A 16,418-nucleotide genomic window follows, 5' to 3' on the forward strand; every position below is an offset into this window, starting at 1 on the left:
AAATAAAGTTTAAGTCATACAAAATATAGTTTATATGGCAGGATAATCTCAAAGCAGATGCGTGGAAGTTCATGCAGTGAAGTGTGCATAGAACAAAAACATAGCAAAGGATTGCGGTGGCGAGCTCTAGTCATAGAATTTTGAGCAACGCTCTTTCCACTCGTTTTGAAGTGGTATAGCACTGCAGTAAGCGGTTTTCCAAGCAGATTAGTGTTTTATTCATATTCTTTGGGGCATTTCCCATGGAGGTTATACATTCTAAGGGTAAATAAATTAGCCTTCGGACAGGAATTTACAATAAACTTATTATAACCTCCTTGGCCATTCTCTACTGTTGTGAGCGCTTTTCCCTCCTCGACTTCCCACACTACATCTGCTTGGAGTTTAGATTTTTATAGTTAGGCACCTTATCAACTTCTTGGTAAAACCAAGGACATTATGGTAAAACACGGTGCAACGCGCCTACACCGCCCACCAGCTTAGAAAATGGGCACTGTGGTAAATGGGGATAAATTACAGACTACTGTACACCATTCCCACCCCCTCCCCCAATATTCTGTACCTTGTAAATAATTACTCTCCAAGCAGAGGTTGAATGGGCTGATCGTCACCGTTTTATCATATGCCGTCATTTTTTGTCGCTAGCCCATTTTAACAGGCTAGAATGGGCTAGCGACAAAAAATGACGGCATATGATAAAACGGTGACGATCTGCCCATTCAAGGAGGTTAAATATACCTCCTTGGCCCATTCAACCTCTGCTTGGAGAGTGATAGATCATTCCGTGGGGAACTAACGCTATCACGTGATGCCTGCGTGACGCCAAGTGTATTGCGGGCACCACAAGGAGTACACCGTTAACGCTATTGCCGGAAAAATAATCAATTCAAAACGTTACATTGTTTCTTTCACCTGCTTCCTTGCAACCAACATAAAAACATTTGATTTCTCAAATTTTCCTCGGAATTTGACAACTGTAGATTGTAATACGGCATGAACAAGGCGAATAAATTATTAATACGGACATCGTACAACTCCTTCCTGAGCCTCCAGCGGCAGATGTCAGGTGACACAAGCGTCCCTGAAATAGCCGGCCGACTCACCGCTCTTCTCGTCGTTTTTACCTAATATCATTGCGCCGAAGAAAGTAAGTGCTGACAACAATCCCTTCTTTTCGTCATTTTTCTCTGACAATTATTGAAATATTTAGTATCAATAGTAGCATAGTATGTTAAGTCAAAAACCTGCAACGGCAATATCAATATTTTGGCTTGTTTTTGTGTTTCGCGTAGGATTCTAGAAAGAGAAGTGATGCACGCAGTCTGAGGCCTGAATTTTTGCAGCGGCTTTGTCACATGTTCATTTCCTTCTCTCACATGACCTCTTGTTTGGCCCCGTGATCAGGCTTTCCTTCTACCTGGAAAATTTAAAATCCGAACTTCAGGACACATGGATATGCTAGATCAAGCCCTGGACTCCAGGTAGGTGGGGTTGGGTTCTGCTCGCGGGGGTTGGTGCGGGCCACAATGGCGTCTGGGTTGGCACAACAAATGTTGCGGAGCGGGAATCTGGAAAAGGCATATTTGCTGTCTACCGAGAAGGAAGGAGAGAGGGGGCTGGATCGGGGAGGTGTTCGGGGGTAGAATTCAGTACAGTTCCGCGGGGAATGTCCGTATGATGCGCCTTTGGGACTGGCGATCGCGGGGGAAATGCACGGCGGCTCGCGTCCGTGCCAGCCGTCGGGGCAGACATGCATATGAAACCGCCGCGCCATTGATAAGGCCCTGGCGCGTCATGGGGCTTCGATCCAGGGGCCAGGCGGTGGGGAGGGAGGGGATGAGGCTACGGCGATCGGCTTCTTCCCAGTGGTACTGATGTGTTATGTTATGCTACAGACCTCTAGATAAAGGATTAGCTTGCAGGACACCCTTGTAGTAAAGACTGAAATCGTGACGTAAACGATACAGTTTTACTTTTGCATACCACACCGTACCGGGATATCCACTTTTGTTTTGTGTTTACACCAACCAAGAGGTGTTTTAAACGAACGGGGTATACTAGTAATATATTTTAGTATGAATTACAATTACAACCTAACCCAGTTTGTCAAACACAGAAATCCAGGCCAATCATTGAATCAAAATTGTCTGCAACATATGGACATGGTCATAACGTTAATCATATTGAAAAAAAAATGTCACAAAATGACAAATCTACAACCACCGCCCTGCACAAGTATAAGTTGACATGGCTGGTGAACTTTGCATTATTTAAAGGTGTTAGGTTTGGAAGTGAGATTTCTTATGCCCAATATGTTATGTCTCTTTTACAGCCAGGAGAAGGGTCAAGAAGGAGAGGAACAGGTCACAATCCACGCAGTCTCAGAAGGTGGGTCAGTCTTTATAAGTTGGGCCACACGCCGCAAGTTTGCTAAAAAAGAACCCAACACGCTATTTGAGAAGAGTATGGATGGCTAGGGCTGCTTGCCTGAAAATGCTAGTTGTGCAGTGGTAAGGCTGTAACGCACTACACACTGTACATGTAGCTATCAAAAAACAGTAATTATATCTCTTCGCGTCAGTCTAAGGCTGACTGCTGGCTCCACTATTTTTAGTTGACCACTAGATATACTGGGTCACATACAGCTGGTCACATCTATCCACCACTTTGAGTTTGAAACAAAGACAATGTGTTTGAGACATCTGTAGTGCAGCACTCCCCAGGTATGCGGAGTTTAGTTATACAGGAGTACATTAAACTGGGGATTGTTGTATTGGACATCTCTTTAGATAATGACGATGATGATGATGATTTTATTCGGTAAGGATCTCGCGGGCAACACAACCCAAATTTGATGCATTCTTAGCATGGCATGGCAAGATTTTGTTGGTGAACATAAGTGTTATATTGATTTTTGTAGCAATCAATAATTGATTAGTATGTTCAATGTTGTATCTTCCTAGCTTTATCATTAACCATCAAACTATCTGTCGTCTGTAGGTGGTGAAACAGCAACGGTTACGGTAAATGCCTCCGACGACCAGACAGCTGCGGTGATCGCGGCGCAGCAGGGAGGCAGTTTCACAGACGGCAACATCCAGTATCAGTTTCGCACGGAGAGTAATGGGCAGGGACAGGTAATCATCTCACAGTTCCGAGTGTGCATGTGCAGTCATGATGCCTTATGGTCTTGATCAAAGATTAAGATCCACTTGCAGGGCTCAAAATACTTTTTTCAAGTTCAGGTTGACAAAATGGTTGCCCATCATAATTTTAGGTTGCCCCAGATTTGCATAGCACAACTGGGCAACCGGGTATTTCGAACCCCGACTTGCCAGCCGTCTTTGCAACATGACGTGTAATGGCCATAGTAAGAGTCACTGAAAACAAGTGTAGCCATATGTAAAGCCCCTGTCACAGATAGCTGACCGAGGCCTCCCGACCGTCTCCAGACCATGGTTTGTGAGTGAGTCGTAACTAATGTCATCTGTGGATGGGAGTTGGTAGGTTAGGTTGTACCAGCCGACTATATGCTGTTTGGATGCAATCAGAGGAGCAAACTGGAGCTAGAATAGGACAAATTCCAGGTTACTTCCTGAATCCAACAGCAGCTTTAGGCAGCTAAACGCTGCAAAATGTCTAGTGGCCAGTAGTGGGGATTTACTACTAATCCCGGAAAAATGCTGCACAATCACAGACAGTAAATAATGTTCATGTTGTTGCTGTGACTCTTCCAGGTGACATACAGGGTGGTGCAGGTGACAGATGCCGCAGCTGGAGACCCCCAGGCCGACACCTCCCAGGTGAATGTGGTAGTCACCTCAGGAAACTTTGTACCCGCTTCTCAAACTGTCACTCAGGTCAGGAACATGTAATGGTGTTCGCCGGCTTTTGCTTTTTTTTCACAGCTTAAGTTTTTTTTTATACATTGGCCTTCTTGTTATGGTCAACATGACAAAGGGAAGCCAAAATCCTTCTGATTTAAAAGATGATATCAAAGCATGTCATGTTGTCAAAAATGTTGTCATTATCAGAACACTGACATTTGTATTATATTGATGAAGGCATGCAGTCTTGTGCTATTTCTGCTTTCTTTTTGTATAACATTACATGTACATGTGTACATTTACAAATTGGGTAGTCATCCAATTTTTTTCTGCACTTCAATAAATAAGTTGTGATTTGTCAGGGAACACCACCTTTTAGCAAACATATTTTGTAGCACTAATTTGGAAGCAAACTATCATCAGCCTTTTTATTTGACACGTTTTCAAACTTGTCGTTTCCAGCAGGCGGTTATTCAGAGCCCATTTGCCAATGGCACGAGCCCTCCAAACGTCACAGAGCACAACGCCGGCGAGACCCGGTTCACCTACTTCCCCGCCACCAGTGTGGGGGAGGCGGGGTCCACCCAGACAGCCGAGGGCACCACACTTACACAGACTGCAACAGGAGGTCAGTGCTGCAGTTTCCATTGATGGGCTGACAAATATATGTGTCTATTATTGATGTCTCTAGTAGATTTTAACCTAGTATCAGCATACTGAAGTCTTTGCTGAACAGACACGCACACACATGAAAGAGTACAGGAATGCACATGTTTGACTGAAATAAGTGTTTTAATGAGAATGGTTCGATGTTACTATTATTGTTAGGCCACAAGCTGATTTCATTGAATGCTTCTCAGATTGAGATGATGCTAAACTGGAAGAACATCATAAACACAGAGCCTGAGTGCCAGGTTTATGCTTTGATGCACTACGAAGCAGAAACACTGTCACAAAAATCGTATATATGTTTTTAAAAAGGGACATGTTTTTTTATAAGGGGGCAAATTAAATCCACATATGTTTTGAAAATAGGGCCGTTTTTTTAAAGGGGGCAAATTAAATCCACATATGTTTTGAAAATGGCACATGTTTTTAAAAAGGGGGCAAATTAAATCCACATATGTTTTGAAAATGGGACATGTTTTTAAAAATTAAATCCACATATGTTTTGAAAATAGGACATGGTTTTTCTTATGGGTCATATCTTTTAAAACAATATGCATCTTAAAAATAACCAAAATGAGAATATGAGACGAAAAAAAAACATACACCATTTTCATTTTGTACCGTGTATAAGTTTATTCCCCAATCCAGGAAACCCACCGGTTTGCAAAGTGGTGCTTTCAAAATGGTCTATCGTTTCCGATTTACCCCCCATTTTGATAGTGGTGCTTTCCAGTTACGCCGATTTCAAACCGGTCGATTTCAAACTGGTCGATTTGAAACTCCAAACGGAAATGACGTAAGTCGGAAATGACGTAAGTCGACGCTCATCGCCAGAGAAGCCACCAAGTATCGGTGATCGCTGTTTACGTCCTTGTTTTCACCGTCTTGTACGCGTTTTCTGATCAGCTACGTGTCCCCAGGATATACCAGGTTTGTGTTGACTTTTTCACGTTGTAATAATTTTAGAGTTGCATGTTTAATCGGTACTTTATAGAATGTAAATCGTAATGCAGCCGTATCGTTTGGAAGATTACAAAACTACGCAAATTGCGTGCCGAGCTAGCTATCGAGGAACTCTTCACTTTACGTTCTAACAACTTGAGACGATCAATGATATGATATGTGGTTCAATTTTCGTTGATATGAATTGTTAAAATGTACAAACTTGCGATAGTTTTGCTCCGTAGTCAGTGAGGGGAATGGGGAGGGGGGCGAAGAGCCGGCGCAACCATGTGCAAGTTCGGACACGATTTTTGTAGTCTGATACGAACCCAGGAAGCCACAAAAATAAATTTGTGTTTCTTATTCTGTTTGTTAAGAGACCTTAGCGAGTATAAATTTGTATGATCGTGCATTAGTTTGAAAGGAATATCTATCCAGATTCCAGATGAAGATTAAAATTACTTGTCCTTGCTGGCTGGCATGTTTTTCTCAGGTTTGTAAAAATATGCATAGCGTGTAAATTTACCACGTATTATTCAAAGTTTTTTAGACATTTTGAATAACTTACCTTGTTGCCACTGGGAATTGTTGTTATGTCCATTTGAACGCATTTTCATTGTTTCTTACTAATAGTATGCTCCAGAGGATCGGCACTGTAGGGATTTTCCCAGCCCTTGCTGCATATACACAGCACCTATGAGTGCTATGACCATACAATTATGTAGCTGTTGATGCATCATGCTGTCTACACATATGCACATGCATGTGTCAAAGTCTTTCAACCAACGGTTGAACCAAGGATATGTATATAAATTATAATGTATTTGAAACAACACACATTGACAGTTTAGTGCTTTCTGAAGCAATGAAAACATGTTGATTTTCATCCCTGCTGGATACAAGTATCTGTAAGCACATCGAAGTATGTGTTCTTATTTAATATGCGTACCTGATATACCTGGTGCTTTATAATATTGTAGATAAGTTTGATGTGTACAATTTTTTTGTATTTGCAAATGATTGTAGAATATTTTGTAAGTGTTGGATTCCTCAGGGTAAATGAATTGAATGAATAGCTAGTACATGTAAATGAAAATTGATCCATTTCATGTAATGTTTCACAACACTCAGTCTCTTTATAAGAAGCTATGATTCTTCAATCTAGTTGTATCCATGCAGATGATGTCATTGTTTAGAAAATATGAGCATGATGGTGTAGCCTGGAATGTCCTTTGTTGCCTGTATCATACTTATTCCGACCAGTGATATTGAATGAATCATGAGTAAATGATAAAGGTGTGATCTCTGTGTGTGTTCTCTGAACTTGATCTAATTAGGCTACACCAAGTAATTTTTATGGATGACGTCCGCGCGCGCATTGATTTTGGTCTGTTCCAAGAAAAAAAACAAGAAATTGCGCTTCCTGTAACTATGATCAAAGAGTTCCTTTTTGATTTGATATATTTTTGCAGGCCTGCAAAATCAATGGGATATGGAAAGAAACAGGACAGGACAACAACTGCTGTTCAACTTCAACCGATTTATTCAAATTATTGCTTTTTTCATGATGGATCAAAGAATTGTTAGTTGTTACACTGTGTTCTCTCATTCAATTTGCGTCCTAACATGTGTCGTCGACTATTATATTTCAAATCTAGGCATCTTGTTTTTTTCGGCCCTTCTTGTTTTTTTTTCGCGCTCTCGCATTAGATTTAGGGTCTCCAAAGGACGTCATCCATAAAAATTACTTGGTGCAGCCTTATGTACTAATACATGTAGTGGGATGTTGTGTAGAGGTTCTCATGTATTTTTACTGTACGGACAAGCATGGTCTGTATGTCATAATTGACGGAAAAAAAAATCACATGCAGATTGTACATTTTGTAGATTGTTCAATATTCATCCTTTGTCAGATGGCAAGGGTTTCTCCTCAAGTTCCTTTCTTACCGATTCTTATTATACTTATTCTTATTGAAAAATTCACCACTTTGTGTTTCAATATACATGTACGCTTTGGTCACTTTCAGTTTGTGACAGACTGTACATGTAGATCCATCATTGTAGTATATGAATAGACCTTGGAGTGTATTTTCCATTCCCATTGAAGATGAAGATTGTGCTTTGTGAAGAATGCTGCTGTACCTTCAATGTACTGTGCAATGCAATGTACTAGTAGAGTAAAAGTTATCATCAATATGTAAGAAGAACTTAGGGGATTTCCCATGTGTCTCATATCAGTCGGACTGAGGCATGAAGTTGCAGGAAATGGATTTTTAATAATAATTACACTATAATAGTTAACATATTCTACGCAAAAGGCTACAACACTAATAGTATTTTTCTTGTGCAATAAAAACCTTACTTATATAAGAAAACCGTGGTTTCTTACATGCCTAAAGTTGAATCTTAGACAAGGCAATGATGTGAGGCTAAAATTGAAGGAAACATATTTGTGTTATCTTGTCAAAATACAGTAGTCAACACATCCTAGAAAGAACTACTGAAGTCAAACGCAGGGGTTGGAGGGGGAAGTTCCGAACACCAAACGTATGGTACATACCTTTATACTTATACTAGTTACAGTGTTCACTATCATGTATACACCTACTGAAATTGCATTGAAAAATTTGAATGTCTTCAGTTACACAAAAACAGTTAACATGTCCATGGAAGGTTGAAGCTGCTCCACAGACTTGTAGAATTTCGCTCCGAGTCAACAGTTCTTAGTGGCATCTGACTCCAGTCCTTGACTCGCAGATATGGCCCAGCCACTTTATTGCTGGCGTCCATAAAACTAGCAAAGAACAAAAAAAATATACACATATATTGACGAGCAACAGTGAAAGCTGATGAATAAATAAAATGTAACTAAATCGAAATGTTTTCATGTGCAAACTGGGATCAAATTATGTAGCATGTGTTCATGTTTGCCACGTTCATTACACAATTCCTTTCTCTCAAGAAATAGCCATACTGTTATCCTTAGATCATACACACAAATATTGTAACATAATAAATCACAGCAACAAGGCATACACATACGAGGCTCAACCTTTCTACCATTCTTCTTTGTATATGTTTGAAGTTTCCCGTAAGAATGGCCAACTATCCTGGAAAGCAACACCATTTCACCCGAAGGTCTAGATGTGTCCATTATGTAAGCACATGCACACAGATAAAACATTATTACTAGTAACAAATGGTGGTGTATACGCGTGGTGAACATGTATTCGTACAAGTTCATGCCCCCCTCCCCCATCTGGCGTCATTACATAACACGCATTTCCAGTCGAATTTAATCATATTTATGAAACAAACAAGACTTTATATAGTCTGAATTTCGTCACAGTCGAGCCCAAGCATCCCTTGTAATCACCGAATCGATCAATGATTAAGGAAAGTCCGAAACATTCACGCATGCAAAACATGGCACAGAGCTTCGTAAACAACGCCGCCATCTTGGATATTCTCAAAGGCGGCTAACCTTGTCGAGTTCAACCGCTTCTAGCGAGTTATCTGTGGGTGGTTCGCTGTGGTTCAATTTGAGTTTTGAGAAGTTAAAGACACTAACTTTGCGCTGAGACAAAAATTTTGTAACGGACCACGCTGGAAAAATCCAGATTTTCTTATGTTGAGAGACACGCTTCGACAAAGTTTGAGATATTGAGACTGTATCCGAGCATCCATTTGATCCATAGGCTCTAGTCTAACGAGAGAAAAAAGCAAGATTCATACCTTATACTAACAATAGCTTGTCCTCACTGTGTCTTCACAAGGAGGTTTAAGAAAATAGGTCTTCACGCGATCACGCCGCACCGGACAAACTTGCCACGCCGAGCCAACGTCGACTTACGTCATTTCCGTTTGGAGTTTGAAATCGACCAGTTTGAAATCGACCAGTTTGAAATCGGCGTAACTGGAAAGCACCACTATCAAAATGGGGGGTAAATCGGAAACGATAGACCATTTTGAAAGCACCACTTTGCAAACCGGTGGGTTTCCTGGATTGGGGAATAAACTTATACACAGTACAAAATGAAAATGGTGTATGTTTTTTTTCGTCTCATATTCTCATTTTGGTTATTTTTAAGATGCATATTGTTTTAAAAGATATGACCCATAAGAAAAACCATGTCCTATTTTCAAAACATATGTGGATTTAATTTTTAAAAACATGTCCCATTTTCAAAACATATGTGGATTTAATTTGCCCCCTTTTTAAAAACATGTGCCATTTTCAAAACATATGTGGATTTAATTTGCCCCCTTTAAAAAAACGGCCCTATTTTCAAAACATATGTGGATTTAATTTGCCCCCTTAAAAAAAAACATGTCCCTTTTTAAAAACATATATACGATTTTTGTGACAGTGTTTCTGCTTCGTAATGCACTCAGTTTTAGGGAGTTAATACATCAGATTCAAGTCTTCCTCGCAGCTCTCTGTTATCATGATGCACTCTTGCTGCATTTTCAAATTGAAATGTCTGAAAACCAACGAAATAGATTGATGTAGCCTTAAGTTATTCCTAATTGGACATAGGGATTCTTTTGCTTTACAGTCTGTTTGTTTTTGTAAGCACCCAAAAGTTTTGTCAATACGATTGCATTCACCAACTGCCACCACCACCCACAGAGGTGAAAAGAGAAGAAAAACCTAATGACATGTACAAACATAAATTTCCAAAGGAAGAGCTTTTCATGAGCAAATGACACCTGTGCTTTCAACTACGTATTCTATAGATCTACTGCATAAGCTCAAATTTGACGTTGAAGTTGTTGGAATCTTCCAGAGTTCATCATCCAGACGAGTGGAGCGAGAGAAGCTGTGACCACCACTCAACCTGAAAATGTTACTCTGGCCCAGCCAGCACAAGGAGGTAGGTGTATTGGTTGTTTCAAAAGTGAAATTTAACTTAAACCTGATACGACTATGTGTAAAGGATGAAGAATTGAGCTTTTTAGAAAAATCAGGTATTGTGCAGGTACTACATAGCTGTCATTTTTGTTATTTGTTGCTGTGTATTTGATTTTGACATGATTGACCCAAAGGCAGTTGCTATATACGAAGTACACAAAGTTCTTCGCTACAGTATTGGCATTGTCCAATGGTTAGTGACCCTGCCTCTGGACCAAGAGGTTGGGGGTTTGAATCCCGGTTGTTGTCGCTAGAATTGGCTAGAATTGATTGCCCCACTTTTGCATTTGTAGTGATTGGCCAAGATGTTCACCAGACAGGAGCACCAGGTAAAAGATCCTCCCAGATTCAAGTCAACACCTTTGAAATGCAAGCCTTGCATGTAACTTTGGGGTGGGATAGTGTGGCTGACTCAAGGATAAAACCTTTCCTAATTTTTAGATTTGGGTGGAAGGTTCTAAATTCTATGAAGGTTCTGTGATATCTGAATGCAACTTACACCTATCCTTTTGCATTGAGCAGTAGAGAGATCATTATATGCTGTTGTACTGAAGTAAATAACCACTCAAGGACAATTATTCCAGTTCATAATACTGTAAAGGAATGGTTTTGAGTGAGAGTTTGTTCAAGCCCAAGTTATACATGTAATCACATAATTATATCTTTGCTTGTAACCACCTCTTACATAAAGCATGTACATGTGGTTAGACAATGACCACTCTGAGGTAGGTGACTACATAACTGCTGAACTGAAACACAGAAATGCAGATGAAAAGAATATCTTTCAGCCACCGCGCTAGCCGTGCTTGGTTTAAAAACACTGAAAATACTGACGGCTACTTTACTTTCCTGTCCACCAGGCCAGTTCTATGTCATGATGTCTCCGCAAGATGTTTTGCAACAGGGAGCTCAGCGCACCATCGCTCCGAGAACACATCAGTTTAGTCCGTGAGTATTCTGGCGTCCATGTTTTGTGCAAAATAACATGCCCCATGCATGGGCTCAGTAGTTACCCCAAATTATCTAGCATTCTTCATAGTAGCATCCTTGAATACAGCGGATGACATAGAAATAAATACAAGTGCAATTGCACATTTGCACATTACTTTGATGGAGTGAAAGGCAAAGAAAATTGGGGGAATTATTCCTGGTTTTTTTAATGTTACCTGAACTAGTGCATGTATGCAGAAAAAAGTATTTTAAGCTCCATACTGGTATGTTTAGTTAATACCTGGCTAGTTGTAGCTTTGTTTACAGGGTTTGATGCTTCAAGGTGAGGTAATTTACACTGGAAGGCAATCCTGCTGGTATGGACTTTCACATTTTTGTTACTGATGGGCAAGGTAAAAAGAAATTCACCTGTAAACTGTAATGATTTCCTTTTTTGTTTATTTGTCAACAGAAAAATGGACAACACACGTCCAGTCAGGGATGAAAGGAGAAGAGTGTCCCACAATGAAGGCAAGTATTGGTCATTTTCTTCTCATCTGAATACCACCCTGACCAATCGAATCACGTGAATCGCATTGAAACTGACTCCTATCAGCCATTTCCCGACAAATCGCTTTCTAACTTGCGTTAACGACTACATCTGACCAAACAAACTCGCCAGTGAGATGGTGGAGGGTGTCAGCTTTCCAAAGATGTTTTCAGATTGACAATTTTGGCACTTTGGAAGTGATTGAAGGTGACTGTGATTTAACGTTTAGAGAAAAGTAGTAGAAACTAGACGTTAAATCGCGGTCACTTTCAATCACTTCCAAAGTGCCAAAATTGTCAATCTGAAAACATCTTTGGAAAGCTGACACCCTCCACCATCTCACTGGCGAGTTTGTTTGGTCAGATGTAGTCGTTAACGCAAGTTAGAAAGCGATTTGTCAGGAAATGGCTGATACGAATCTGAGTTTCAATGCGATTCACGTGATTCGATTGGTCGGGGTGAATACTCAATGATTCAGTTTATTGTCTTTTGTTCCCCATTTTGGGAAGGTTAGACATGCTTGCACTTCAGATTTCAAGGTTTGATTTCAATTCACCAGAATAAGCTAGAATATGAAATGGCACCTATCGAGCAAGTCGGAAAAAGTATGATATGAATTGTGATAATATGGTATATCCTTAGTAACTTACGTAGTTGAAAAAAGGCCCACTAAAGGTTTGATAGAGCTTGCAATAAGTTGTCAACAATGCCTTAAAGTTTGATGTTTGAACTTTAAGCTTGCCTTTAAATGAAGTTTAATATTATGATAAGATATTCTACCAGTAACTGTTGCCTGTGAAATAGACATTACAACACATTACAATGTAAGATCGACATAACATGAATACTTTTATATACCAGTTCAAACCTGTAACTATCCAGTCCAAAGGCTTATACGTCAGGGTAGAACATGTCTTCTGTACAGTAAGCTTCAACAATGCCACAATGTGATAAATGATTGTTTTTCTTTCTACAGTTGAACGTCGTCGTAGAGACAAAATTAACAACTGGATCACGAAGCTGTCTAAGATTGTCCCAGACTGTGCCCAGGACCATACGAAGCAAGGACAGGTGGGGGTAATGACATTTACTTGAACTCACAAGCTGATGCTTTGCTGTGGAGGGGGAGGGGGGCGTTTTTGCTTTGCAAAGCCTAATGATGACTGTGCAGTATATCTATAACACTAACATAAAACTGCATTAGTGATTAAGGGGAAACATTTGCATGAGAAGTTTGAAGGAGGGTAGTACACAGGCAGTAGTTACAGTCTAGTAGCTTTTGTAATGAAATCATTGAAGTCTTTTATTTAGTGAGAATTAGTTGCTTGATAGGTTTTGGTTATGATTAGTTACAAATGTTTAGAGTTGACTGCTTGTTATTTTAAATTCTGCTCTTTGTTGTTATGTGTTCATGTACAAAATGTATGTTTTATTTTCAATGTTACATCTTTGACGGTGCTCATCTTATGAATTCTTTCCTCTTGTTAGTATACTGTTTGTGTTTCTGTGAATTCCTTCCTCTTGTTATTAGTTTGTGTTGTTATTGTTATGCCGTTACAGTTGTACATTGAAGGTGCTCTTCCTGTGAATTGCTTCCTCTGGCTCGTAGTTTGTGTTCTCGTCCTTATGCCGTTACAGTTGTACTGTCAGTGTGACATGTTTGGTCTTGTTTGTCTTGCATCCTCTCACGCAGAGTAAAGGAGGAATCCTCGCCAAAACATGTGACTACATCCACGAGCTTCGCACGGCTAACGCCCGCATGGCAGAGAGTCTGAAGGACGCGGAGCGCATCTCTGTGGACGCTGAGTTGCTACGGCAACAGGTCGAGGAGCTGAAAAACGAGAATGCGCTCTTGAGGGCCCAACTTAACCAGCACGGTATCGAGGCCGTGAGCTCTAACCAATAGTGTGGCCAGCTGTGTGCGTTGTATCGTGCTGTACAGAGGAAAGAACATGTGGGACCTATCCCAGGGAGGACCTCATAGTTGACTACGAACTAAGGAGTTGTACCATACATTCCAATAGCAGTACTGTGCAGTCTCCCTCACTCCCCAGTTTCTTTAGTTTAAGTGAGTCCCATATCTGTGCTGTACCTAGTGTAAAGATGAGTAAAGAAGAACACATCGGGACCCAAATATTGTTGACTGGTGAAAGTGCTTAGCGTATTCTTGATATTATGCAGACTCTTTTTAGATTTAAGTTGATTAAAGCTCCTCCAATATTTGAAAGCGGCAACATACATGCTTACCTTCTCCTGTACCTTGAATATTCAACTGTAAGAATTGTGTGTTGTTGTAGCGGACTGGTAGAATGTGCTTGTGTGAGTGAGTAAGTGTATGTGTGATAGAATTGTGGTTCCTGCCACAGGTACTAGAGAAATGTCCCCTCAGAGGATTACTGAGAATTCTCCTTTTCTCATGACTAGAACAACTAGTTATGCCAGGTCAGGTTTGGTTGCCCTGATGATGAAGTCCCTTACTATTCAAGTGTTACATGTGAGAATGCTGCCAATAGTTTGATTTCAGTATTCTTGATTGTATCTATTCTAGTCATCGGACATCTCATTTTCTCATAGTAGTAGTCAGACACAGAACATGTCTATAGTGGGCAATGTGAAAAGTGGTCTGTCTAGCAATGGACAATATAATGTATTCACCTGAAATGTAATGTGTAATTAGAACTCAGAATTTGTTTAGTTTTGTACATGTGCAACATCACAGGATGCTGAATTCATTTGACTTGGACATTTGTTTTGAAACAGGAAGTGCATTCTTGTGTTAAGGTTTGATATCCTTATGTACATAGACAGAAATCTGGAATGACTTTGCATGTGGTTTTGTTTCTAGCTAGCATGTAACTTTTGATTGTTTCGGTGAATATATGGGAAATCAAATATGCTCTTGTTTTTAGTGGTAAAGATAGCCAAGTATGCCGAGATAGACTAAAAGAAAATACAAGTGATTTGTACAATTGTTAGCCTCTACATTGTGTACATACAGGTATTGTAGCCAATCACTTGAATACAATTGTACCAAGAAGGTAGAGGGTTTTTTGTATATGTTGCCCCCATGATGTGTTTGGTCCACTCTGCATGCCATTTTGTACCTCATGCCCCAGCAAAGTTAATTTTTCATACATTGATGAGTTAAGCTTTGATATATTTTATACCTGTATTATTTGTTTGGGGGCTGATCAGGAAGGATGACGAAAAATGGCATAGGGCAAACATGTTGTTGCTATTCCAAATTAAGAATAGAAACTGGCACTAAGCACTAGTAGTTGAAATATGACGCCCCTTCTTCAGTTTGTATGTCTGTTGAAAAATAGAAGCCTCTGTAAATGTCCCATGTTCACCAGAATGTCCCCAATAATCAACTGTGAAGAAAGAATGCCTTCCTGATCTAGTGTTGAATCCACGGAAACTTCAATGGGTGCCCTAATCTCCAAGCAGATCTATAGGTTGCATAAAGACCGTATCAAACTGGCAGAGGAAGTACGTTTAGCGGTCTTTGCAATCTATTGGGTCTGGTTGGAGACTATGGGTGCCCCACAAGGATGTTGTTCCTAAAGCCCATCATAGATACCTAATATGGAAGAAAATTCTCATGTCTTTTGTATTTTTAAGGGTAAGGTTTGGTGAGAAGATGTGTGAAGTAAAGCCACATTCGTATGTGCAAAAATCAGGTATAGAGGAACGAAAATCAGGACTAGAGGTACAGCCTGAAGTAGCGACAACACTGGACTAGATGAGCAGAAATTTAGACATGCCATGCGACTAGCGAGTTGGCATGTAGTTCTCATGATGATGTTGAAGTCTCTACATCAGAAATTCCTCTACTCTGTATGGATAGATTAATGTGATGGATGTGTGGCAGGATGTATAATCTGTAATCCAGTGGTACATGTTTCTTTTTGTGACTCTTCATCAAAGTGTACATATTTTTGACAATAAAGAAAAAAAATTGATGAGAAGCTGACCCTTGAAACGAGTTTTGGTTTTGCCACTGAAGTTAGAAGAGATGACAAGGAGTGTCATACCTAGGCTATACTAGTGCTGTAAATGTGGCAAGGTTTATGCAAAAGTCTTATTTTGTGAATACAGTGTAGTTTCATCAGGTTGGCCATGTTAAAGGCAACCTAAGCAATATTAGGGCGCTGAAAGTCATATATTCAAAATCAATTTTTTTCTGATTTCTATCCATAGTAAGTTTAGATAACACTATCCCATCGCATATCGACCATCATGGAGCAAAAATGTGATGTCGTTGTGTGGTGGGAACTCATTGAAAATCTGAGCACTTGGAGGTCAGCCATCATTTCAAATCTTCCGAACATGCACGATTCTGACCGATAAGTCCCGAACGCTTCCGAAGAAATAATCACGTGGTCTTGGCTCAATGTGCTTGGGTATTGTGACGTCACGCGGCCGAAAGTTACCGAAAATTGTCGACAGAAACGGTTACGGATGGATTCTGGGCTGATTTTTGGGGGGACCCAATAAATAAAATACTCCTTTTGTGGCTTGCTTCTGTGCTATTTCTAAACGTCCAAAGTATGAAATAATGATGCAGATGTGCTATTAAATA

General features: G+C 40.1%; 1 protein-coding gene and 2 long non-coding RNA genes across 8 annotated transcripts; 2 read left to right on the plus strand and 1 right to left on the minus strand.

Annotated features, from left to right (window-relative positions):
• The first annotated feature begins 1,065 nt into the window (after nucleotides 1–1,065).
• On the plus strand, nucleotides 1,066–15,809 carry LOC136433815 (upstream stimulatory factor-like). Of its 6 annotated transcripts, XM_066426348.1 has the most exons (12): nucleotides 1,066–1,147; nucleotides 1,405–1,481; nucleotides 2,333–2,388; nucleotides 3,001–3,137; nucleotides 3,738–3,860; nucleotides 4,290–4,455; nucleotides 10,229–10,315; nucleotides 10,647–10,682; nucleotides 11,214–11,301; nucleotides 11,756–11,814; nucleotides 12,810–12,910; nucleotides 13,527–15,809. In XM_066426348.1, the coding sequence occupies exons 2-12, from the start codon at nucleotides 1,450–1,452 to the stop codon at nucleotides 13,737–13,739; spliced, it is 1,098 nt and encodes a 365-aa protein (XP_066282445.1). In that variant the 5' UTR covers nucleotides 1,066–1,147; nucleotides 1,405–1,449; the 3' UTR covers nucleotides 13,740–15,809. The 6 variants fall into 6 exon arrangements, with proteins under 6 accessions (XP_066282445.1, XP_066282447.1, XP_066282448.1 ...); XM_066426350.1 differs by lacking the exon at nucleotides 1,066–1,147 and having other exon boundaries at nucleotides 1,313–1,481; nucleotides 12,810–12,904; XM_066426349.1 differs by lacking the exon at nucleotides 1,066–1,147 and having other exon boundaries at nucleotides 1,315–1,481; nucleotides 4,293–4,455.
• On the plus strand, nucleotides 4,759–6,740 carry LOC136433819 (uncharacterized). Its single transcript, XR_010755662.1, has 2 exons — nucleotides 4,759–5,426; nucleotides 6,072–6,740. It is a non-coding gene; the product is annotated as an uncharacterized lncRNA (long non-coding RNA).
• LOC136433820 (uncharacterized) lies at nucleotides 7,695–9,819 on the minus strand. The gene is made up of 2 exons (XR_010755663.1): nucleotides 9,174–9,819; nucleotides 7,695–8,232 (listed from the first exon to the last, which is right to left on the minus strand). It is a non-coding gene; the product is annotated as an uncharacterized lncRNA (long non-coding RNA).
• Nucleotides 15,810–16,418: the final 609 nt, after the last annotated feature.

Source organism: Branchiostoma lanceolatum, chromosome 4, assembly GCF_035083965.1.
Source record: "Branchiostoma lanceolatum isolate klBraLanc5 chromosome 4, klBraLanc5.hap2, whole genome shotgun sequence".
Classification (NCBI taxonomy): domain Eukaryota; kingdom Metazoa; phylum Chordata; class Leptocardii; order Amphioxiformes; family Branchiostomatidae; genus Branchiostoma; species Branchiostoma lanceolatum.

Excerpts from the sequence above, each read along its gene's own strand:
- LOC136433815 (XM_066426348.1), top strand. The coding sequence starts at position 1,450 with ATGGATATGCTAGATCAAGCCCTGGACTCCAG. Across the intron at positions 3,861-4,289 it reads CTTCTCAAACTGTCACTCAG|CAGGCGGTTATTCAGAGCCC; the intron begins GTCAGGAACATG and ends TGTCGTTTCCAG. Across the intron at positions 11,302-11,755 it reads AGAACACATCAGTTTAGTCC|AAAAATGGACAACACACGTC; the intron begins GTGAGTATTCTG and ends ATTTGTCAACAG.